General features: G+C 45.9%; 1 protein-coding gene across 1 annotated transcript in view; it reads right to left on the bottom strand.

The window, feature by feature from the left end:
- Positions 1-23,531, bottom strand: part of THADA (THADA armadillo repeat containing) — a 307,357-nt gene that overhangs the window by 21,934 nt on the left and 261,892 nt on the right. The window contains exons 36-37 of the mRNA XM_069494327.1: positions 21,759-21,912; positions 18,050-18,181 (exon numbers count right to left, since the gene is read on the bottom strand). Coding sequence (XP_069350428.1) covers positions 18,050-18,181; positions 21,759-21,912 — 286 coding nt within the window. The remainder of the gene's footprint in view (positions 1-18,049; positions 18,182-21,758; positions 21,913-23,531) is intronic.

The raw sequence follows: 23,531 nt of genomic DNA, 5'->3' as shown, positions 1-23,531 counted from the left end.
TAGCTGTTTATTTCCAGCTACTCTTGTCCAGTACAGCTGAGACTGTTTTGGCCCCCTCTCCCTGCCTAGGGTCATAGATACTAAAGAGAGTAACTCTACACAGGGCTCATGTTGAGATTGTGGGTAACTAGGACTGCGTGGTGGGGCCTCCAAATTTTCTGGAGGTTCCATGAGGGAGAGTGAGCTTGCAAGAGCACCAAGGGACCAGCAAACTAAAACAAAACACAGTCCATAAATTCTAGGATGTTAAAGAAAATCATAAACTTGATGTTAATGGCTCTAATTTTGAGAGTGACATGACTGAGCCTGTTGCACCATGCCAAGAGGACAGGGGCAATGATGCTGCCCCTCAACTAAAGGCTCTAGGTTCACCCAGCACCGAAGAGGACCTAAAGTAATGTCAATAGAGATCACTGCTACTGCCCTTGCTAGGAGGCCAAAACTGGTTATCTTGGGGCTGAAATAAAAGCTCCTGAATTCTGATCCATGGATAGTGGCTGGGGAAACCTAGGAAGGTTACAAATCACACCCACTGGCTACAACTGAGACAGCACATGACCTTTTGTTCCCCGAATTCCTTCCTACTGACCCTGACTGCACACCCAGCCAGTTCATGCATTTATGCTCCTTGCCGGGCCACTATAGGTAGCAGAGACTGTAATTCATAATATAGAGCTTTCTAGGCTTAAAAAAAAATGACATATTTATACATAATAATAACTCTCATTATAGCTTAAAGTGGAACCACTCTAAATATTCTGTTCTGCTGCTTGCTTTCTTCAGATAATAATGCATCGCAGACGCCGCTGCATGTCAGTTCATACGGATTTACTCCTTTATTTTGAACTGCTGCATAGTATATGGAGGTATCAGAACTCACCAGTCCTTTGAGGGACATTTAGGTTGCTCCTTCCTTTCCTGTTATAAACAATGTTGATTGTTCTCTGAAGGATGGCTAATTAAAAAAAAGTTGAAAGAAAAAAACCTTACACATGTATCCTTGCATACTTGTGCAAATGTCTCTTTAGGATAGATTCCTAGAAGTGGAATTACTGGCTCAACTGGCATACACGTTTAAAATTTCTATAGATGCCATTAAACTCCCTCTAAAAACATACCGATTTATCATTCCACCAGGGACAATCCTAACTGTTCCTTCACAGAGATGGCAGCCCCAGGTGAGACCAATCTTTATACTGTGCCAGTGAGATAAGGGGAGATGACAGGTATTATTAGTGAGGATGGGCATTTTCTTCACGCGTGTATTGTTCATGTCTTTCTTCTTCTACAGAGTGTCGGGTTTTTATATTTTGTCTTTTTTATATTATCTTCATTTATTGATTTTTAAAGACTTCTTCCTATATTATGGATAATAATTTATTAATAATTGCCTAATATATTACAAGTATTTCCTCTGAGGAGAACTTCACCTACTTAAATATTGATTGTGTTTTCATCTGCATGGGCCTCAAAGGAATCTTTAATTTTTGTTTTGTCATTGGCATAACTTTAGACAATTGTGCTTAAATATCTAAGTGGTATTTTGTTGTTATATTTTTGTTTTAAATTTCTAGTGTGCTTGCAATTTGGTTAGAATGTAGCTTGGAAAGATTCCTATTTTATGGAATTGAAATTTTCTTGGTGACCTACAATATAATCAATTTTTGGAAATTTTATGTAGCTATTTGAAATGGATGTTTATTTTCTATCTGTAGAGTACAAGGTTTATACATGTCCAACCTTTTAAATATGGTATTCAAATCCTTTATAACATTATTTACATTTGGTCCACTTGATCTTTTCTTTTTGAGACAGGGTCTCACTTTGTCACCCAAGCTGGAGTGCAGTGGTGTGATTGTAGTGCATTGCAGCCCCGAACTCCTGGGCTCAAGCAATCCTCCTGGTCTCAGACTCCCCAGTAGCTGCGTCTATAGGCATGCACTACCATATCTGCTAATTTTTATTTCTTTTTATTTTTAGAGACAGGGTCTCACTTTGTCACCCAGGCTAGAGTGCAGTGGTGTCATCATAGCTCACTGCAGCCTCAAACTCCTGGGCTCAAGCAATCCCCCTGTCTCAGCCTCCTGAGTAGCTAAGACTACAAGTGCGTGCCATCATGCCTGGCTAATTTTTCTATTTTTTTGAAGAGATGGGATCTTGTTCTTGTTCAGGCTTTTTAATTTTTTTTTTAAACTTTTTGTAGAGACGAGGTTTTATGTTGCCCTGGCTTCAATGCTTTCTTTCCTGTCCATCTTTATATTTTTTGTCTTAAATTTTAGTTTGCCTAACATTACTGTTGCCACCCCTGCTTTCTTTTTGTTGCCATTTGCCTGAAATAGGTTTGTGCATTTCTTTATTTCTAACCATTCTATGTTATTTTAGGTGTATCTCTTGCACCAAAGTGAAATATAGCCAGGCGCAGTGGCTCATGCCTGTAATCCCAATGACTCTGGGGGCTGAGGGAGGCTGATGCGGGAAGATTGCTTGAGGCCAGGAGTTTGAGGTTGCAGTGAGCTATCTTTGCGCCACTGCACTCCAGCCTGGGCGACAGAGACAGACCCTGTCTCAAAAAAATAAAAAACAAAACAAACCCAAAACAAAACCCAAAGTGATATATAGTTGGATGTGTTTCATTCTTCCTTAGTAAGAGAACTCTAGGTAATGCACCCAGCCCAAAAGACCATGTTTCTTTACATCTCTTGCAGCTAAATATGGCCATGTTTAAATTGTAGCCAGTGAGAGGTAAACAGAAGTGTTTTATGGGACTTTGGGAGGGCTCCTTAAAAGGGGGAAGTTGCGAGCTCTTTATAGTTCTCTTTTCTTCCTTTTCTTCTCATCTGCACTGAGGGTGGGACACCTAATGCTTCTCCAGCCATCTTAGACCAAGAGGTCTAAGGATGAGGATGGAAGATGGAAGCCACATGCCAGGATCATTCACTGAGCAGAAAGTCAGACGAAGCCTGGGGCCCTCATGAGCAAGAACTGCCAATCAGCCCGACTTCCCCATGTGGACTGCTTTTAATTGAGAGATACACTTCCTTTGGGTTTAAACCACTGCTTGGCTTTTTTGTTACATGTAGACATCAGGGTCCCAAAAGATACATCAGATTTTGCCTTTCTTTAAAACAAGCTCAACCTAAGAGTCATTTTTTTTCCCCCCTTAATGATTTGAAAGTCTTAATTGCTATTTCAGTTATATTAGTAGTTACTTAAAAAATATTCGAACATTTCTTTCCCAAGGCCTTGGAGGGCCTTGCTACTCCAAGCGTGATCCCTTGACCAGCTGCATCAGCATCACCTGGGAGGTAAGAAATGCAGAAGCCGGTGCCCTACCTAGACCTATGGAAGTAGAATCTCAGTTTGACAAGATCCTTGGGTGATCTGTGTACACACAAAGTATGAAAACCACTGCTTCTGAGGGCACCAGCGTGCCCTCCCTGCTTCTGTGTAATATGCAATCGTCTCCTCACGTTCCTGATTAGAACCTGTGAAGGCTTCCACAGAGAGCCAAGTCATCAGCAGGGCACCCTGGGCCTCTGCAAATCTGGTCCTCACCTCTCTCTAGTTTTAGTTTTTGTCTTCCCCCACCCCAGCCCCACTCTGCACTCCTCATGCTGGGCTAAATGTGTGTTGGCACTTCCTGGCAGGTACTATGCCCTTCTCTTGCATCCTGCCCTGCAGCCACCCCCTTCTTCCTTGCTAACAGAAGTCCAATTGTGTTCCAGGAGGTGGTGGTTCCCGCTCCAGGTGATGTGTCTAGCCCTGTCTCGTTTTCTGTCTCATGGTACTTTCTCCCTCAGCCCACCTCTGTAGCTCAGATGGCCACGAAACTGACCTGGCCAAGGATGTGTACGGAGATGCATGCTGGGGACTTGGGGGAACATTTTTCCTTCCTGGATGAAAAGAACCTTGTGATAAGAAAAATGTATGATCTGGCCTCCTCCTTCCTACCTAGAATGTTGGGGTGATATCTGAGGTACCACAGCTATCTTGTACCCATGAGGACAAACATGAGGTCAAAAAGCCAACGTGCTCAGGATAAGAAGCAGAGGGATGGAAAGAGCCAGGTCCCTGACAGAGTCTGTTTCTCTCCCCCACCATTCCTCTTTTCTCTTCCATCCACTCCAATTCACCCTTGAACCTTCATCTTCCCTTTAGCTGGTTTACCATGGAAGTGATATGTCCTAGCCCATTAGCTATATTATACTATAATGTATTCTTTATCTCTCCCCACCCACCAAACCCACCACTCTAAAATAAGAACAGATTTTTAGTTCTCTGAGACTCTGAAATTATTTTCCCCCATGAGTTGAGCCAGCCACCTCCAATCTAGGCAAACCTACCGTCACTCTCATCTCCCCTCCCAACCAGGTGACTGGCTCTGGTTCTAGCTGGCTATGTCATGGGCACCTTGCCTACTGGGGATTGATTTTTTTTTTTAAATTACTGTGGTTTCTGGGGAGTGGATGTTGTGAAATAGAGTGAAAAGATACTGAAGTCTGAAATGTGGTGAACTTTTCCCTGCCCCTTAATGTGAATAATGACTTGTTGATAGAAGCAGCTTTTTCAAAGATGAAAAACCACCTAAGATTTATGGAAAAGGCTATTCAAAAAGCCTCAGCACTGCTTGTAGCCAAGGTAGAAACAATGTCAGGAGATTCCTAGATCTATTCTGGACTGGGAGAAAGGAAGGGATGGGATGAGCCTGTGGAAAAAGAGAAGGCAAGAGGATAGAGGGAGGGGTTCCAACTGGCTGGAGAAGAATATAAGAAGGTCAGCGCTTTGGAAGATTTCTTATGCCCTCCTGTGAGTTCTACAGTGCTGTGAACATGACTAACTTTTCCACAAGTGGTGGGTATTCACCAAAGCAAATGAGCCTGCTTTGCTGAGCTGTTTTTCTCCAAGTGCCATGCTCACATACCTTCTGCGTGGATGTAAGAGAAGATGGGGGCCAGGAGAACTGTACAATGGAGATGAAAGAACCTTTTATCTGAAACTGGGAATTCTGCTTCCACAGGTTCTGACCCCTCACTGTGTGTTTGGGAAGCCACCAGAAGAATATTCCTGTCAGTTTCTCAGAGTCAAATCTGAAATAACTGGCCAGAAGCTTGCTCACAGTTGGACCAGTCTCTTTCTTACAGCAACTGCTGTCCCTCCGCGTCCCTGCCCAAAGGCTAGGGCTGGGGGCGGGGCACTGAGGAGGGGTGCTGGAGCGGCCCTGACGCGGTGCATCTGGACAACCTCCTGGGCCCTGCGGGTGCAGAGCCAACATTTTTGAGTGTATGTTTTATAACCACAGCTTCAGAGTATAAAAATAGAGTGTGAAAAATAAAAACAGGACTCACAATCCGAGAGCCTCAGTCACTCTGCTGGTAGAGAAATAGTAAAATTAGAGCAACCAAACTGAAAACTTTAAGAGTGAAAACTTGCCTTGGCAGGGAGAATCCCAGGGCCAGACTCGTGCGGGGCCTTCTCGCTTTAAGTGCTTAAGGCAGCTCGGCTCCCACTTAAAACGTCTGTTATCACCCCTGTCTCCCCCAGGGAGTTATTTATGCAGGAAGGTTTCCCAGTGGCCTGCCAGGCAAGGCGTCTTCAACAGGGACCGGCCCAGGCAGGAGGAGCTGAGTGAAGTTCACAAAGGCTGTGCGTTGAGGTGCCGTTCAATTCTACCTCTTCAAACACGCCTAAGCTGTAACTCAAAACCTGAAAACAACCTGAATCCTTTTCCAAACACAAACGGAATCTTTTATGTTAGGTTCCATATATTTTCCTAACTTCATTCCCCACCCCGACCCACTCCACAGCAGAAACCAATTTTCTTAACAGAGTAGGTTCTTGGGAGTTTTCCTCCTAAATGTTCTCATTTGGAACAAATTAAGGGGGGGGGGCTGGTAAGAATCTGATTTTTTTTTTATTTTACTTTCGAAAAAGATTCAACACACTTGAGACTGAAGCGGAACCGTTATGTTCTATGACCGGCTTTGAAAAGTATAGGGAAATTTCATTTTCTAGTATGATGGGACTGGATTTCTTGGGGAGTCCTTGCCAACCTGTCCTAATCTAATGATCCTAAAGGGCTCATCGATGAATTACTGGGCACCCTTGGGCTTGCTGGGGGGCTGTTCCAGGAACTGACCCAAGGGGAGCCGCCTACCTGAAACCCCATGTCCACATCAACCCCCAAACCAGGCCGTGCTACAGAAGCAATACGTCAGCCTGACGTGAGCTACCGTAGCATTTACCGTGCCCCCTTTGCTGTGATGGCAGCCTCTGCCCTTAAAGCTGACAGAAGGAAAGAGTACAAAGGCCCGAAGGGTTTTGTGGAAAAGGAGGGCCTGGCGCTGGGCCTGGTAGAACTGTTAACACTTACATAGGGTGACCAGCACAGGCGGACACAGCATGGGCAAAGGCACGGAGGTGGGGACGGGCAGGGTATCATATAAAGAGCAGAACTTTGGACTCTCCTCTCCATTTCCTCACTCTTGGGTCCCTTCTAACTGTGATCCCTCCATCCCTACATTTCTCCATTTCTTGGTCTCTACTAAGTGCATTTCCCCTCCCTACCCCCATTTAAAAAATCATCTTTCTAGTAAATTCTATCTACAATTACAAGCCTTGTGGGCTTATTTCCTAATGAAGTTTTTGCATTTTGGGTGAGATGTGTGGTCCTGAGAACTGGCCAGAGCACATCTCCCAAAATCTCATCCTCCTTGTAGCGCTCAGATACCCATTCACATCCAGCGTGCCACATCTTTACAAAGAGACACACTGGGAGGCATACAGATTCACAACACGCCACTTGCTCTAAATGTTCACGCCCTGCCGCACGTGCACAGACACAAACCCTCCCTGTGATGCCCTGCCACTGCCAGGGCCACCTTCCATTCTGCTCCTGCCGTGGGGATTCTTGTAGTCAAAAACAACGGAAGCCCAGGTTATCCCAATCCAGCAAAGGATCTTCTCAGAGATTTGAGAACAGAATTTGGAGGGGTCTGTGGGTAAGATGAGGGCTGTACAAGTCCCTGACACCATCTTTACACCTGCTTGGATAAGAGCAGGATGGTGAGGAATGAGGGCTGCCCCAGTGCCCCCTACAGAGCCCTTTTCGGGCCCCACCCTGCCTTGCAGAACTTCTTGGGGGGTAATGCTGGGACAGTCTGGGTCTGAAATTGTTTGGTTGATGAGATGGAGGAGGAAGTCCGCAGGTGAATGAACTCGGGTGGGAAAGGGCAGGTGTCAGCGCCGGGTGGAGTGCTCAGGAAGGGTGCTCCCTGAGGAGTTGGGTCTGAACCTGGGGCCGGGGTTGGGGGGTGGTGCTGCCAGTCAGCAGGCTCCTCGGTCACCCTAGCCAAACCAGGGGTGAATGAGAATGGGGGCAGCCATCTAGTCATCCCTGACAGAGCAGTGACCCTAACTCCTGAAACTGGCTTAGGTTCAAAAAGGGAGACTGCTCGCCACAGTGAAAAGAGAAATCCTGCATCCTGGTGTGGCCTCCTGAGCAGGGTGAAGGTTCCCGAGGGAAAGGAAAGCACAGCAGAGGGGAGTTGAGGCCACAAGCTGGAGAAGATCACCAGGCACTGGGCTCGCCTTGACTAATAGAAGAGATGAAACCCTGCCAGCCGCATCAGCACCAGATGGCTAAGCCCCAGACTGTGGGCTTATCGTCACCCATGGGGGTCAGTCACCTTGGGCCCAGGGAGCTTGGCTTTCAGGAACAGCAAGAGTGGAGGCAAAATGATGCCAAAATGACCCTCGTTTCCTCGAAAGGAGCCTGTTGTTGTCTCTCTGGGGCTTAGTCACTGGGAGGCCATGGAAACAATCCCATCACCCTAGCAACCAGGCCCAGCCAGGGTACTCACTGGCACTCGCAACCTGCTAGCAGATTTAAGACGGGAGCATTAGTTTGCATCTGCTTTTGCACATCATGGGAACTAGCTGCCAGTGACGCACTCGCTGAGACGCAGGTGAACGTCAGGGGGCTCGGGCTCCCTGGGAACAGCAGCTGACGACAAACGCAATTTGGTACGTGGCAACTGGAGCTCCACTGTGACAGCCCACTGGAGCTGGCAGCAATGGGGGTGGAGGTGGAGATGATGGCCTGCCTTGATCAAGCACCTCTGTTCCGAAGGAATAAATGAGAATGCAGATAATCGGTTTCTGCATAACTCCCTTCCTAAAACCGCCATTTCCCCTTACCATTTCACTTGGGAGTCGGGATTGCAATTCCTAACCTCCTGTGTTTCCTCCCCTGAACACTGCAGACAATACAGAGGAACACCCAGACAGCCACGGGAGAGAGGCCCAGGAGAGACCAAGGCAGTCAAGTCTCAGGGCTGACTCAGGGTGTGGTTTTATTGCTGGGAGATGCCTGGTTTCATAGAACACTTTGTTCTTCCCACCCCTGTGTTGCTGGAGTTCCTCCAAGCCCGCTTTGCAAGGCAGTGTTCCATCTTCTCTGCCCTCACCCTACAGCACCGTATCTCACCCCTGCCGAGTTCTCTCTAGCCTAAGAGTCTGGATTATTCTCAGTGGGCATCCCTACATTTCTGTCACTTCCTCTGTGTAAATCAAGGCTTGCGGGGCAGAGAAGTGCTGTCCTGGTCTCAGGGGTCTGTGTTTTAGAACTCACTTTTCTACTAATTATATGACACTCTGGAAATCATTTGCCTTTGCTGGGCATCGGTTTCCGCATCTGTGAATCAGAGGCTCTGACACCCTCGAGTGGTGAGATTTCCTCCCCTGGGAAGGGACTGAAGGACAGGGACGCCAGCAGCTGTGATACAGGACCATTGCTATCTCTTGCTGCAACTGTCCTCCCTGCCAGAACTTTAATCCCTTCCCTCAGGACAAACCCTGTTTATCTCAGCTCTGGGTCCCCAACTCATTTTCTCAGGATTGACTCGAGTGTCTTCTTTCAAACACAATATTGTAAGTTTAGAAGACCTTCAATATACCCCTTTCTCTTAACTTCTAGGTTCCAAACTAGAGGCCAGGTTTGGACTTCATTTCTTGCCTTAGAGGAGGTGCTGAAAGTGCATGGCCTTTGTCACCACAGGAACTTGAGCTGCAACTCTGGCTCTGACACTTATCTTCCACGGGACTTTGGGCCCGCTACTTGGAAGGCTAAGGTGGAAGGATTGCTTGAGGCCAGGAGTTTGAGGCTATAGTGTGCCTGTGAATAGCCACTGCACACCAGCCTGGGCAACAGAGCAAGACCCCATCTCTAAAAAAATAAATATATATATAATTTTAAAAATGGAGAAAGTAGCAAAGAATCTCATACAGTGTTGTGAGGATTTTTTTTTTTTTGAGACAGAGTCTCTCTCTGTTGCCCAGGCTAGAGTGAGTGCCGTGGCGTCAGCCTAGCTCACAGCAACCTCAAACTCCTGAGCTCAAGCGATCCTCCTGTCTCAGCCTCCCAAGTAGCTGGGATTACAGGCATGTGCCACTATGCCCGGCTAATTTTTTCTATATATATTTTTAGCTGTCCATATAACTTCTTTCTATTTTTAGTAGAGATGGGGTCTCGCTCTTGCTCAGGCTGGTCTCGAACTCCTGAGCTCAAACGATCCGCCCACCTCGGCCTCCCAGAGTGCTAGGATTACAGGCGTGAGCCACCACGCCCGGCCTGTTGTGAGGATTAAATGAGGTAAAATGAAGCAGGAGCATCCAGAGGGTGGTGATGAGGTTCTCTTTTCCCTCCCCTGCCCCCTGGTCTGCTCAGAGTGGTGAAGAGACTGCCAGAGAGAGGCCCCAGGAAGGTGCCACCTCCCCTAGCCCTTCCAGGTTGATTCATTCTGCACTGGCCCTGGTTCCCCACCTGGCTGTGATGATCAACTGACCAGCCTTCCCCTGCTCTGCACTGCCCAGAGCCAGCCCTGTACTAGGTGTGTGGGCACCATGGATGAAAAACTCGTGCTCCATCCTGCATGAGACAGGATGGAATGATGAAGGAGAGATGGAGTTAGTCCAGGATCTGCCATAGTGCCCAGTCTAAGTAAGTGCTCAATCAGTTCCTTGTTGAATTAATTTCTCTGGGAAGAGGTGGGGACTAAGGTAGCTGATTTAATCTGCCTTTACAAGGATATGCCATAACCTCAGGGCAATTTCACAATAACACAAAATCCAAACAGATCCATCCCCACCCCTGCACCAGGTAGATTCTAAAAACACTAAGGTCTTTATTGTGTTTAACTACTTTGATTTATGCATTCCTCAATTTATTCATTCAATTGATCATCAGTGATTTTTATTGAGCACCTATTTTGTGCCCGGTTCTGGAAATACAGCAGTGAACAAAATAGACAAAAATTCTACTCTCAGCCAGGTAAGGTGGCTCATACCTGTAATCCCAGCACGTTGGGAGGCTGAGGCAGGAGGATCATTTTGAGGCCAGGAGTTCTAGAACAACTTGGGCAACATAGTGAGACCATGTCTCAAATTTAAAAAAAAAAAAAAATTCTGCTCTCTAGGAAAGTTTATTCTGGTGTAGGGAGACAAATAACAAATAAAAAATAAAAACTATGCAGAGAATTAAACCAGTAGGGTGAAGTGAGAACAAGTGACTGGGTGGTTATTGCAGTCTGGGTGGTCAAGGCAGGCCTCTACGGAGATGACACTGAAGATGAGACTGGCATGATATAAAGGAGTCAGCCCATGGGAGACAAGGAAAGAATAGTCCAAGCAGAGGGAACAGCTAGTACGAAGGCCCTGAGGCTGGAATGAGCTTGGTGAGTTGGAGAACCTCAGAGAAGGCTGGAGTGGCTGGAACAGGGAAAGGGGGGTGTGGTGTGTGTAGCAGAGGCTAGATCGGGTAGGGCTTTGTATGTTATTTTGGGAGTGTGGGTTTTATTCAGTGTATGATGGGAGGCCAATCGAGAGTTCTGAGTGGAGAGCAACACCATCTGATTTACCCCTAAAGAAGCCCCTTGGATTGCAGGCAGACAAGAGTAGAGGCAGGAAGACCTGATTGGAGGTTTTTGCAGAAGTCCAGGGCAGAGATGATGGTGGATTGGACTAGCACAAGAAACAAGCCTGGTGGACAGGCACTTTGTAAGTATTTGTTGAATGAATGAATGAATACTGCTTCTTGCTTCATACTTAAATAGTAAGAGAAAAATCTGTAGACCGTCTTAAGTGGGAGTAAGAGAAGGAATCAGAAAACAGTTTAGAATTTTAAAATCAGTACAAAGAAATGATGGAGGCAAATAAGTTTAACTTGCCTGAAGAGGAATTTAAGTCAGACTTGGAGGCAGGTAGGAGGGTACATTCTAGTGGAGTGGTTCTTAACTTTTTTTGGTTATTCTTCTTAGATAAAAGTACTTGGTACATACATAAAATTGAGCGTGGGGCCAGGCTTTGGCACCACAGAACAGAAAGGCCGCTTTGTAGACAGTGTTTCTGAGGGGAGTAGGAAGGAACCTACTGGAAGGCAGAGGGAGGAGGGAAGCGGCACGTGGAGAGCCCTTCTCGGGCCTGACCCTGTGAACTGGCAGGAGCTGGAAAGGCACAGGGTCTGAGCTGGGGGGCAGCCTTAGCCGCTCCGGGGGTGGAACCACCTGTGACTCAGCGCTAAGTCCCAGAGGCCTGGGGCTTTGCTCACTGAGCTGTCTCAGCGTGGGGCCACTGTAGAATGTCACAGTGACCTAGGACTCCCTATCTCTCCTCCCAGGTCTCCCTCCCTGCTCGCTCAAGGGTTGGAGCCTGTGAAAAGTGTTCGTGCTTTCACGCTGGCCCACAGGCTCTGTGTGGGTGACGATGGTGCACGTGTGTGTACATGTGGGGGGGAACAGGTAGGAATGTAGGTGGGAGTAGGTAGAAAGAATGCATTTTGGGGGACATTGAGCAGATGTTGGTGTTTTCCTTCTCCTCCTTGCCCTAGGCCACAGGACTGCTTCCGCTCAGCCTCTCGATGCCACTTGCCCACTACTCCATTCACTACTGAGTCTCATTTTTTCTACATCTTGCTCTTCTACCTCCCAGCTAAGCTCCATCATTATTCCAGTTTCTATGGGTCATCACAGTAAGCGCAGAAGGTTCCTTCAGTGTCTACTGGTTAACCCAGGGCTATGGCCCCTATAGGCTCCCTGGCCCTGCAGTGTGAGACTCAGACTTGACAGGTTAAGAGTGAGGAAGGGCCAAATGCTACAGGGTTGCCAACTGTTAGCTACAAGACCCAGACAGTGAGTGTGTCAGGAAGACTGCCACTCCAGCTTGTATGAATCAATGAAAACACTGCCCCTGGAGCTGGCTCTAGCAGGGAAGGTCCATGTGCTTGTTTCCGAGCTCTTTCTTGATTGAAAGGGCATTCTCACGCTCCCTGGGCAACTTGGGACTGACTGACTGCGGTGAAAGATCAATTCATCAACACACACTGAGCACCCACTGTGTACCTGATAGAATACAGTCTCTAATCTCTAAATCCACGAGGGCTAGTTGGGAAGAGAAAAAGAAAGCACATGAAAGATAATGGTAAAAGAGTAGAAAAGCAAAGACAATTGGGATGAGACAATAACCAAATGCTACAGTGGTTCAGAGAAAGGGGGTGGATCTTGGAGGGCTGAGTTGTTATAGAGGTGGGAATTTATGCATAATCAGTAAACATTCATATTTGGCAGGATGAGTAGAAGTTTTACAGGACTTTCTGTGGCAAGGGGCCTGGTAGAAGGGAGGGGCCAGAACTACCTGCAGCCAGTACTTTAAGGAAAAGAGCCATAGGTTGGTCAATGGGTCTGCCTGCCTGCCCCACCCCTCCTAAATCTTTTACATTTCTTTCATAAGGAAGTTTCTACCAAGAAGTCATCCTTCTTGAACCTAAACACTGACAACGGGTATGAGATCTAGCACCCCCTAAGATTCCTTGTTAAGTGGTTTCTCTTTCTTATGCTGCATGAACTAAAGCAGACTGCTGGTCATCATGAACTGTTTTCTGAATCTCACGGATGGAAATGGGATGGGAGGAGCCATCTGAATCAGGTGGCAAACACTGGCTGAAGCTGAAAGAGGAGGAGAGGGAGATCCAGTGCCGGGGAGGGAAGGGAGCCTGAGGGAGGTTCAGGAAGCCAGCCCCCTTGCCTGCCCTGTCCCTGATGGCCCCTCCAGCTCCCAGAGACCCCCACTATCTCTGCTAAGTGGAATACATAGGGTTCTATCTGGTGACCTTCCGGTCTAACCATCCCTACATGTCCCAAAGTGTTTAAGTCTGACTCTTTACAGCATTTCAAGCTAAACCACACCAGACAGCTGCATCAGAGTCAAAGGGCTCTACAAAGCGGAAAGCTCAAATATCCCTGCTTGTAGGAAAGCTATGGAGGAACCCCAGTCACTGGACTCTGACCATCTTCTAGCCTACTAGGTGTTTTTCTACCCACTCAGGGTGTTTTTTAATTCTTTCTTCCTCTAAAAGCAGCTTCATAAGTGTACCATTATAGGTTCCACCCCTGCTGCTCTCACCTAGAACTCTGTCTGCCTAACTTGAGAATCACCAACTTTAGTGATTTAAATTTAAATATTGTCTAGGTTGTTTCTCCCTCACATGGAGGCCCTTGTTCAAATGAAATCTGACATTAAATCCTGATGTATGTGAAATAGACACAAGTGGGCTGCTCAGTGGAAGAGGGTAGGCAGCTGCAGAGATGGCCCCAAACATCTGCTCTTGAACTAGAGCTCTTTCCTGAGCCTTTCAAGGGTACAAGTCAAGTCAGAGCAGGGAAAGGAGAAAGGTGGGGCCTCACTTGGAGGCCGGCCCATATACTTTCTTACCCGAGCTGTAAATTTCAATCCCCTACTCTTGAGCCCTAGCAACACCATTTCTCCTGTTCCCCTCTATAGGCTCTGTAGCTGGCATGGGGCGGGAAGCAGGGGCAGAGAGGGTCCTGCTGCTGGAGCTCACACTTGCAGGGCTGAGGGAGCTTCAGGTGCTGCATGGAGAGAGTTGCTCATAGGCTGCCAGTTTCGTGCTTCCAGGTGACCCCTGTGGGGTGAAGCCCATGCAGGAGGACACCAGGAGACCCCAGGATGCAAAAAAGGTGAACAACAAATCCATCCCTGGGAGAGCCATCTAAGCACCGAGTTACTTTCTCCAGGCCTTCTAGGATCATGAAGTAATTCATACCACAAACCTACACCTAAGGCCAACTGTGTGCAAAACAATATGGCGGGGGTGATGCAGTCTGAACAACCAGATTTACTGCTTGCCGCCTCCTTTACAGGTTCTAGACGGCGCCGACGGGACCAGCAACTGCCCTGTTCAGGAGCACTGGAGCTCCCAGGATAGCTGTTACCTTCTGGAGAGGGCAGGTCCGGCCCGGACAGAGCTTTCTGTTCCCGCAGAAGATAAAGGTCTCCTTTTGCCCTCTCAATTTCCACCGCCAATCTCTCCAAGGCCTAAGGAATACTTTGTCCTAGATCACAGTGACCTGTGGCCTCTGAGTGCCTCCCGAGTTCTCGGCAATTTCACTTCCTGGAACGCCACAGCCCAGGTTCTATGTCAGTGCCAGAGGCATGTCTAGGTGTTTCCCCTGGATACCTCCTAGGCTGGAAATCTTGAAGGCATCTCAAACTTTCCCCTGTCTCTCACCTCCCACAAGCAGCAGCTCCCTGCTGATTCTACCCCCCACACTCACAAGTCAATTCTCTCCTCTTCATCCCACCAGCACTGATGGCAGCCGCTCATGAGGGCGAGCCCCAAGCTGGTCTCCCTGCCTCTCGGTCCCTCTTACTCAGCCCCAGCCCTGGTCCACATCACACTCTGCTGCCAGAGAGACTCCTCAAACACGTTTGTGGTAACATAACTCTCCTGTTTTAAACCCTCTCCAGCCTCCCGTCACCGACAGAAAAAAGTTGGTGGCTTGGCATTCATCGTGTGGGCCCCCCTGCCTTTCTAGGTTTAGCTCCTGCTCCTCTCCCTTGCCTGGCTCCAGACTGTGTTCTGACCACACAGTCTACTTGCTGCTGCTCAATCAGCTCCCAAGTTCCTCCCAGCTCCGGATCTTGGCTCCAGCTTTTCCTTCCACATTGAATATTCTGCTCTCATTTGTGCTGCATCTCTCCCTTCCTTTGGGCCAGTGCCACTCTCAAGACCCTTCCTGGGCCCACAGTCAGAATGCACCTTGTATTTCCCAAGTCTGAGAGCAAAGCTCTTTCTGTCTGCAGCCCTCACTGACAGCATAAGATCACAGAGGCATGGACTTCTTGTGTTGTTTCTTTCTTTAGAGGAAAATAGCACACTGATTTTAATTTTTTTATTGTAATTTTAACTTCTCAAAGAAGACATTAAATATTAACATAATTTAATAATATTATTTTACTGTGGCATTTATTAAACCACTGATTTAGGGACAAATAAACAACATGTATTTTTTTAAGGTATTCAAGGTTCAATGGCGAATTAATTAATAATTAACTTGGAACACCAAAGAGAAAAATATCAGCAGCATAGTCTATAAAATCCTTCTAAGTGGAAGGAATATGAAAAGTTACCATGAGCTGCTTGATATCCTTGAGGGATGTTAAAACAAGACAGTATTGTTCTGATGAATCAACTGCCTGACTTCTGACTGAAGCAAAAACTCAGGGGGTGATTCTCAGTCCATAGCTACCTTTCAGTCTAAAGCAAAAAGATATGTATTTTATGCATTAGAAAATCACGCTGTATCACAGGGGTTCTAAATATCAATAATCAGGCAGAGCAGAGCGCACACGAGGAAGTGCTGCTTAGTCTGAATGAGTGCCACCACAGGTTGCTGAGACCTTTGAATTTGAGGAATCTGGCTTGAATTTCATTTTTTTGGATACAAAAATTAACTCAAAATGAGTTTTAAAAAAAGAGAGAAGCAAGATGTTTTGATATGATTTAGGGAAAAGAAGTGACTCTGGAGCTGAGTTATTTATTGATAAACCATTCAGATGGTCTGTCAATATTTACTATACTGGTCTTTTCTAGTTGTGAACTGGATTTTTAAAAAACATTTTATCTTGATATAATTTCAAACATACAAGGATAGCAACTTTGTATTTATGTTTAACATTTATATGTACATATAGTCCCTCCCCAACCATTTAAGAGTGAGTTGCAGGTGTCCTGTCTCCTTACTCCTTAATATTTCAGCGTGAATTTCCTAAGAATAAAAATATTCCCTTCAAAACCACAGGACAGTTATCAAATTCAGGAAATCTAATATTGATTTTAATCTACAGACAATATTCTGATGTTCTGAGTTGTCCTAATAATTTCCTATAGGGCTTTTCTCCCCTCTGGTACAGGATCTGGTCCAACTAAACTACATCTAGTTGTTATAGAATTGTAGTATTTTTCCCGCCTGGCATCCTTGTTATTAGATCAAGACGAAGAATAAAAAAATAGATGAGTTGACATTTTACATATTTTATCCCTTCAGAGGCCTCATACAGGGGGTTTTACATGCAGAAGGCACTCAGCATATAATTACTGATTTCTATTTCGTAAGAAAAAGCTCAACTAGAAGGAGGGAGAACCTGGTAATATGGTTTTACTATAAATGAACTTGGAAAATTTTTGAAAGAAATAGAAGTAGTAGGCAAAGACTATAGATTAAAGATTAAGAAGGAAGAATTCCACCTATGATTTCACCATGAAATTATCTTTCCTATCTTTAGTGGGGAAGGTCCTAGAGAAACCTACCAAGTATTATTTTCTACCACATATTTACTGAACACTCGCTGGGCGCTCTGTGTCCTTCAAAGAACAGCTGCAATTGAGAAAAGGAATGACTCACTAATGGCAGAATTTCTGGCAGTGGGGGAGTCTGGCAGGTTGGGGGCTGGAGCAGAGTGGGGTGGGGGAAGCCAGTGTATACATCCCTTGCAGCACCATTCGAATGCTTTCCCACCGAGAGGCAGAACTGATCGGGCTAAGCCCACCCTGGCATACTATCACTGAGAAATTATTTAAAACTAGCTTCTTCCATATAGGCAGAGAAACATACACAGATTTTTGTGACTGAGGACTCAAGTAATGGAAAGCTCACACATTCAAGGAAGCTTCCAGGGAACACAGTCCCAAGCATGGTCTCTGTAAGCTGCCCTATCCACAGGGATGAGTGGCCCTGAATCAGCTGCAAACACTGTATGGCTACTTCCTCTCTCATTCTGCTGTCCATGAAGGTGAACTTTGCTTGGCTCGTGACCCCCTTGCTTGGCTCGTGACCCCAACTCAAAATGGTGTTCTTGCTTCTCGTTGGGATGGCTGACCCAGAGACCTTTCCCGATACCCAGCCCCAAGCACAGGGAATCCAAGTCCACTAACGCAGTCACTCTCATAGATGGCCACTTGTCCAGAGGTGTGACCTTGCTTCTACCCCACCTGCCCATCTTTTACATCCAGCAGCTCACTTTCTGCCCGCAGCCAGAGCTCCTTTCTGCTGCCATGGCATTTGCCATCACATACAGACAGTCCCAGGGCCGAGGGCTGTCAGAGCCCATATTGTGGATATGAGCTCAGAACTACTCATCTTGGCTGCTCTTCCTTCTACTCCCCTTCTGCTTCCTGGGTTAATATTGCCACCAAATGAGGAGCCAAGGAACAAAGAGGAGAAACTTCACTTACACTTAATCATGTGTCACTTTTTGTCACATAAAAAAACTCACGTAGGAATAAAATGATGGATCCATAATTCCTAAGTTATGTACCTACACAGATAATTGAGACTTGGCCTTATTTAAAATGGATCACAATGTAACTAACAAAAGACCTAACACTGTTTATTAAATTTCTACCTTGAAAAATAATCTTTTCTCTAGGATGTCCTAGAGCAGGGGTCAGCAAACTTTGGCTAGCAGATCAAGTCTGGGAAGTGGCCTGTTTTTGTAAATAAAGTTTTATTGGAACAAAGTTATGCCCATTTGTTTATCTATTGTTTATGGCTGCTTTCCTATTAAAATGGCAGAGTTGAGATAGAGACCAAATGGACAAGAAAGCCTAAAATATTCACTATCTGGCTCTTTACAGAAAAGTGTGCCACCCTCCTGTCCTAGAAAAACAAAGCAATGCAAAACAATAAGAACGAGATACCTGTTGCTTGGCAGGTGTTTTCTTGCGACATGGCCGTCGTCACGGTTTCCGTGGCTGCATCTCTGACGGCTTGCTCTTCACTCTGCAAGAGGGTAAGGACACACCTCCAGAGAGCAAGCGTATCCTGCAACTCTAAGAAAACCAAAAGGAATTCAAATTAATTGGAATGCAATTGACAGGCAGGTGCAAATACTACTTCAAATCCCTGGTGGAAGGGAGCAGCACTGTATGAGCAACAGCAAAGTAGGAAGACCTAAGAGTCAGAAAAAACACTGGAAAAGAGAAGGCCCTAAGGGGGAATATTTGGAAATGGCTTTTCTGGGGGTGGGAAAGTAGGCTTTCTGGAGGCAACCAAGGCCCCTGGTGGCTGCTGCCCAGCTGACAAATTTCCCTGGGCCCTGCTGTGTCCAGTGAGTCATGATTCTCAAGAATGAAACTTTATGTATTAAGATTGCGTTGGGGAAACTCTCCTAGTGTTGATTTGAGTGCTTGTGCTTATAAATTCTGAAAGCAAAGTATCAATCAAGATTATGCTTTGGGAGGAATAATCAAAAAAGGGGAAAGACCCATGATTAAGGCACTAGCCCATGTCCCATGTATGTGGCTCTGCTCTCTGACCGCATTACCCCTGGGCACTGTACTCTGTCTAGTCAGCCTGTGCGAGGTGCTGCTGTGGATGATGAACAGGAAAGGACAGTATCTGTCTCTGAGCAACAGAAAGGAATGTCAAGTCAAGAACACAAGGCAATGAGCTGTCAAGAATGAAACTGTGTGGCTGTGACTCACCACAGGGAAAGCTCCCAGGGGACTGCTGTAATTGAGACAGACTTTGTGAGGAGGTGAGAGGTGAGCAGGGCTTCACAGACAGGATACCTGTTGTACAGGTGAGGCTCGTGGAGGGATGTTAATAGGGCCATGGAAGACCACCATACAGCATCCCTATTCTTTCAACCTGGAAACCATCCTGTGCTAAGAGCTCCCCTTTGTCTACCCACTCCCTCATCTACGCCCGGAGAACTGGCGTCAGAGTCACTGACACTTTAGTCATACCAAGAACAGCAACGGCTCCATTTGGGGTTTCATTCTCATCTTCCTGTTGCAGATCTGGCTTTATGTTTTACTCAGTCTTTTAGGATCCGTCCTTTCTAATTGTTCTCTAGGGCTTAATACTTTCCTTTCTTGATATTTTCCTCTTTAACATGGTCATTAGTACCCCTAAGATCCTTCCCTCCTTAGTCCATTTCAGGTTTTCTATTTCCTTAAATGGCTTCGCTCTGCCCTTGACTTGTCCCCACTTTTGTCCTCTGTTTCTACCTCTTCAGTACCCATTTTTCATGTTCTTGTAGGCCATCGGCCACTGCTGGTCTCCTTCCTCGTTTCCTACAATGCTATAACCAGCATCAGCAATTAATTAGGAACCAGTTGCTTTGGCCCAGAACCCAATTTCACACAGAAATTCCAGGTTATTCTACACACATTTGGTCTGTTATGAGCTAGGGTTAGAGTAGTCAAAGTCACCAGAAAACGTGCTGCAAAATGATGTTAACCCTACTGGAGAAGCTCAACCCAAGTTTATAAGCCTTTGCTCTTACTCCTCTAGGTCCAATGATTAAATCACAATCATAAAATGTTCCCTCTCAATCTCCCTTTGGGTGTAAAGAAAAATGCCTGAAAGTCACTAAGAAGAAAGAAGTAAAAGTATATCAAAGAAAACTTTGTTGCCCAGGGATATACAGGGACATGAGACACTTGATTGGTCTGAACTTCTATAACATTTAAAATTTGAATCTCACCATCTAAAAAACAATTATTTCCTTTACTGTGTAAATCCTTTCTCCACAACTATACTGAAAGCTCCTTGGAGGCAGGGAACATGTCTTATTCTTGAGGGCTGGGCATGGAAAAGGTAAACAAAAGTAGAATTCCACCAATAGATGGGAAGAGAATCATAGCATGACAATATGGGATTCACACAGCAGGAGAGGACGGGGTCAGGATTGAAGCATGGCTTCAGGTCCTCAGTTTTCCTTTCATTAAACTCTATGCTTAAAAACAAACCAAAAAATACAATATAAATATTAAAGCAAAACAACAAAACACCTAGGTTTTCAATTCCTTAGGATTTCCTCAAACTTGGTTTTCTTTTTTTTTTTTTTTTTTTTGAGACAGAGTCTCACTCTGTTGCCCAGGCTAGAGTGAGTGCCGTGGCGTCAGCCTAGCTCACAGCAACCTCAAACTCCTAGGCTCAAGCGATCCTCCTGTCTCAGCCTCCCGAGTAGCTGGGACTACAGGCATGCACCACCATGCCCGGCTAATTTTTTCTATATATATATATATTTTTTTAGCTGTCCATATAATTTCTTTCTATTTTTAGTAGAGATGGGGTCTCGCTCTTGCTCAGGCTGGTCTCGAACTCCTGAGCTCAAACGATCCGCCCACCTCGGCCTCCCAGAGTGCTAGGATTACAGGCGTGAGCCACCGCGCCCGGCCGAAACTTGGTTTTCTTAAACATCATCGACATGATGCCTCTTCCTGGTTATTGCTCTACAGCATGAGGGTGACGGTGAGGAAAGAGACATGGGGGTGTATAACCTGCTGGAAACCAGCTATGATCTGTACCTCCATTTGATCTCAAAATATCTCCACCTTTATATCCCAAAGATACTTTCAACTCAAACCAAATTCAGTGGCAGGAACCAGCAGCCTATCTAGTCACTGAAGCCAGATGCCTGGGAGTTATCCTGAACCTTTCTTTTACAACAACCTCAATACCACCAAGTCCTATTGATTCTACTTCCTAAACATCTTTTCACTTGTCCTCTCTCCTTCCTTGCTGCCATGGCTTCATACTGACCCATTCACTTCTCACCTAGATTACTGCAGTAGGCTTCCTGGAAGAGGGGATGGTTAGGCTGAGTCTTTTTTTTTTTTTTTTGAGACACAGTCTCACTCTGTTGCCCAGGCTAGAGTGCCGTGGCGTCAGCCTAGCTCACAGCAACCTCCAACTCCTGGGCTCAAGCGATCCTCCTGCCTCAGCCTCCCGAGCAGCTGGGATTATAGGCATGTGCCACCATGCCCGGTTAATTTTTTCTACGTATTTTTTAGTTGTCCATACAATTTCTTTCTATTTAGTAGAGACGGGGGTCTCACGCTTGCTCAGGCTGGTCTTGAACTCTTGAGCTCAAATGATCCACCTGCCTTGGCCTCCCAGAGTGCTAGGATTACAGGCGTGAGTCACAGCGCCCAGCCTAGGCTGAGTCTTGAAAGACAGAGGTTAGTCAAGCAGTGGTCAAGCAGTGGCTCATAAGGCTAGGGCCTATGAGCCATGGTAAAAGGTGTTTAGATTTTATCCTGTCTTTCTCAGGAAGGAGGTGCAAAGAAAAAAAAATAGATTTCATCTTGAAGGGAATAGGAAGCCACACAAAAGTTTTAAGCAGTGGACTGAAATGATAATATTTGTGTTTCAGAAAGACCACAGAGGCTCTTTAGAAGCTTTGTGGAGAATGGTTTAGGAGATAAGATTGAAACAAAAGAGGTTGGTTAAAAGGCTATAGGTGGAAACCATTAGAGTATGAACTAAGAGGGCAGGAATCGTCTGAAAGATATGAAGGCAATTACATCTTCCATCTTCCATTCTTTCTTAGGCTAGAATATCTATTCATGCTTTTAGTGAGTTTAGTACAATGGACTCGCCCCTCAGCACACTTACCAAGAACAGGATGGGGGTTGGTGAGGAAAAATGGTGTCGTGCTGGTGAGGACTTCAGCAGCAGCCAGCCTAGACCCTGTGGGGAGATGGTCTCCACAGGACAAGACGACCAGCTGAACCCACCGCTTCAGCTCGGGGGCTATCGAGTCCCTGTTCTGAAAACACAAAATGTATCTATCAGCAGTTCAGAAAATGCAACCATAGGCTGACATGGAATTAGGAATGAGCTACCCCAAATAGGCCTGCAAATTAGCTCTTACCAGAGTGAGAAGAAAGTTGTTTTTCAGTTATGTTTCTATCCCAACTAGGGAGAAATAAAAAAGCCCAAGAAAGAAAATCTGACTTGTCTTTCAGTAAGTAATATGGAGTCACTGTAACTAGAGAGCAAGTTCCTTGAGTCTTTTCTGATGCAAATCAGGTCATCAGAAAACTGGCGTATCTGATAACTCCAGGAAACACCAAACTTATGGGGAAAGACTGGCAGCAAATAATAACTCAAAGTCCCCAATAACCAGACACTCCTCCTATCTTTAGTAATAGAACCCCCGATTTCTGGCTGGACCCGTGGGCACCTAGCTAAAGACTACATTTGCCAGCCTCCCTTGCATCTGGAAGTAACATGTGACTCAGTTCTGACTAATGGGATGACACTAGAAGTGGTATCTGTGTACTTTCAGGCCACGCCTTAGGAAGTGCCCATGATCTTCACTTCCTGGGTTTCCTCTTTCTGCTAGCTGGACAAGGACAAGAGGGTGGGAGCTGCTGCAACCAGCTGGGACCGTAAGATGGAAGCCACAAGCTGAGGACAGCACAACAACAAAGGGGAAGAACCTGATGGCTCAACATTGTCAAGCCACCATGGACTGCTTCTATCTGGTTTAAGCCACAGTATTTATGAGTTTCTGCTATAACATTTAAAGTAGCCTCTAACTAACACTATTGTTAAAAGAAAGCCCTGTTGTTGTTTTTAACAGTAATAGCTTTGCTGATATATAGTTCACATATCATAAAATTCACCCATTTAAAGTGGACAAGTCAATGAATCCTGGTACATTCACAGATATGTGCCATCACCACCACAGTCCATTTCAGAAAATTTTCTTTTTTTTTTTTTTTTTTTTTTTTGTTGAGACAGAGTCTCACTTTGTTGCCCAGGCTAGAGTGAGTGCCGTGGCGTCAGCTTAGCTCACAGCAACCTCAGACTCCTTGGCTTAAGCGATCCTACTGCCTCAGCCTCCCGAGTAGCTGGGACTACAGGCATGCGCCACTATGCCCGGCTAATTTTTTTTTTTTTTCTATATAGATTTTTAGTTGTCCATATAATGTCTTTCTATTTTTAGTAGAGACGGGGTCTCGCTCAGGCTGGTCTCGAACTCCTGACCTTGAGCAATCCACCCGCCTCGGCCTCCCAGAGTGCTAGGATTACAGGCGTGAGCCACCGCGCCCGGCCATTTCAGAAAATTTTCATCACCACAAACTGTGCGCCCTTTAGCTATCATTCCCAAATCCTCCCATCCCTAAAAGCCACTAATCTACTTTCTGTCTCTATGAATTTGCCTATTCTGGACATTTCGTATAAATGGGATCATACAATATGTGATCTTTTGTGACTGGCTTCTTTTGCTTAGCATACTGTTTTCAAGGTTCATCCATGCTGTGGTGTGTGTCAGTACTTCATTCCACGGTATGGATAGACCACATTTTGTTACTCATTCATCAGTTGATGGACATCTGGATTATTTTAAATTCTGTTTTTTCATTTTTTCTAGAAAGG

Source organism: Eulemur rufifrons, chromosome 19 (assembly GCF_041146395.1).
Source record: "Eulemur rufifrons isolate Redbay chromosome 19, OSU_ERuf_1, whole genome shotgun sequence".
In the NCBI taxonomy this organism is placed as follows: Eukaryota; Metazoa; Chordata; class Mammalia; order Primates; family Lemuridae; genus Eulemur; species Eulemur rufifrons.
Note: the sequence above shows the minus strand (reverse complement) of the source record. Positions and strands in the feature narration are given on the sequence as shown.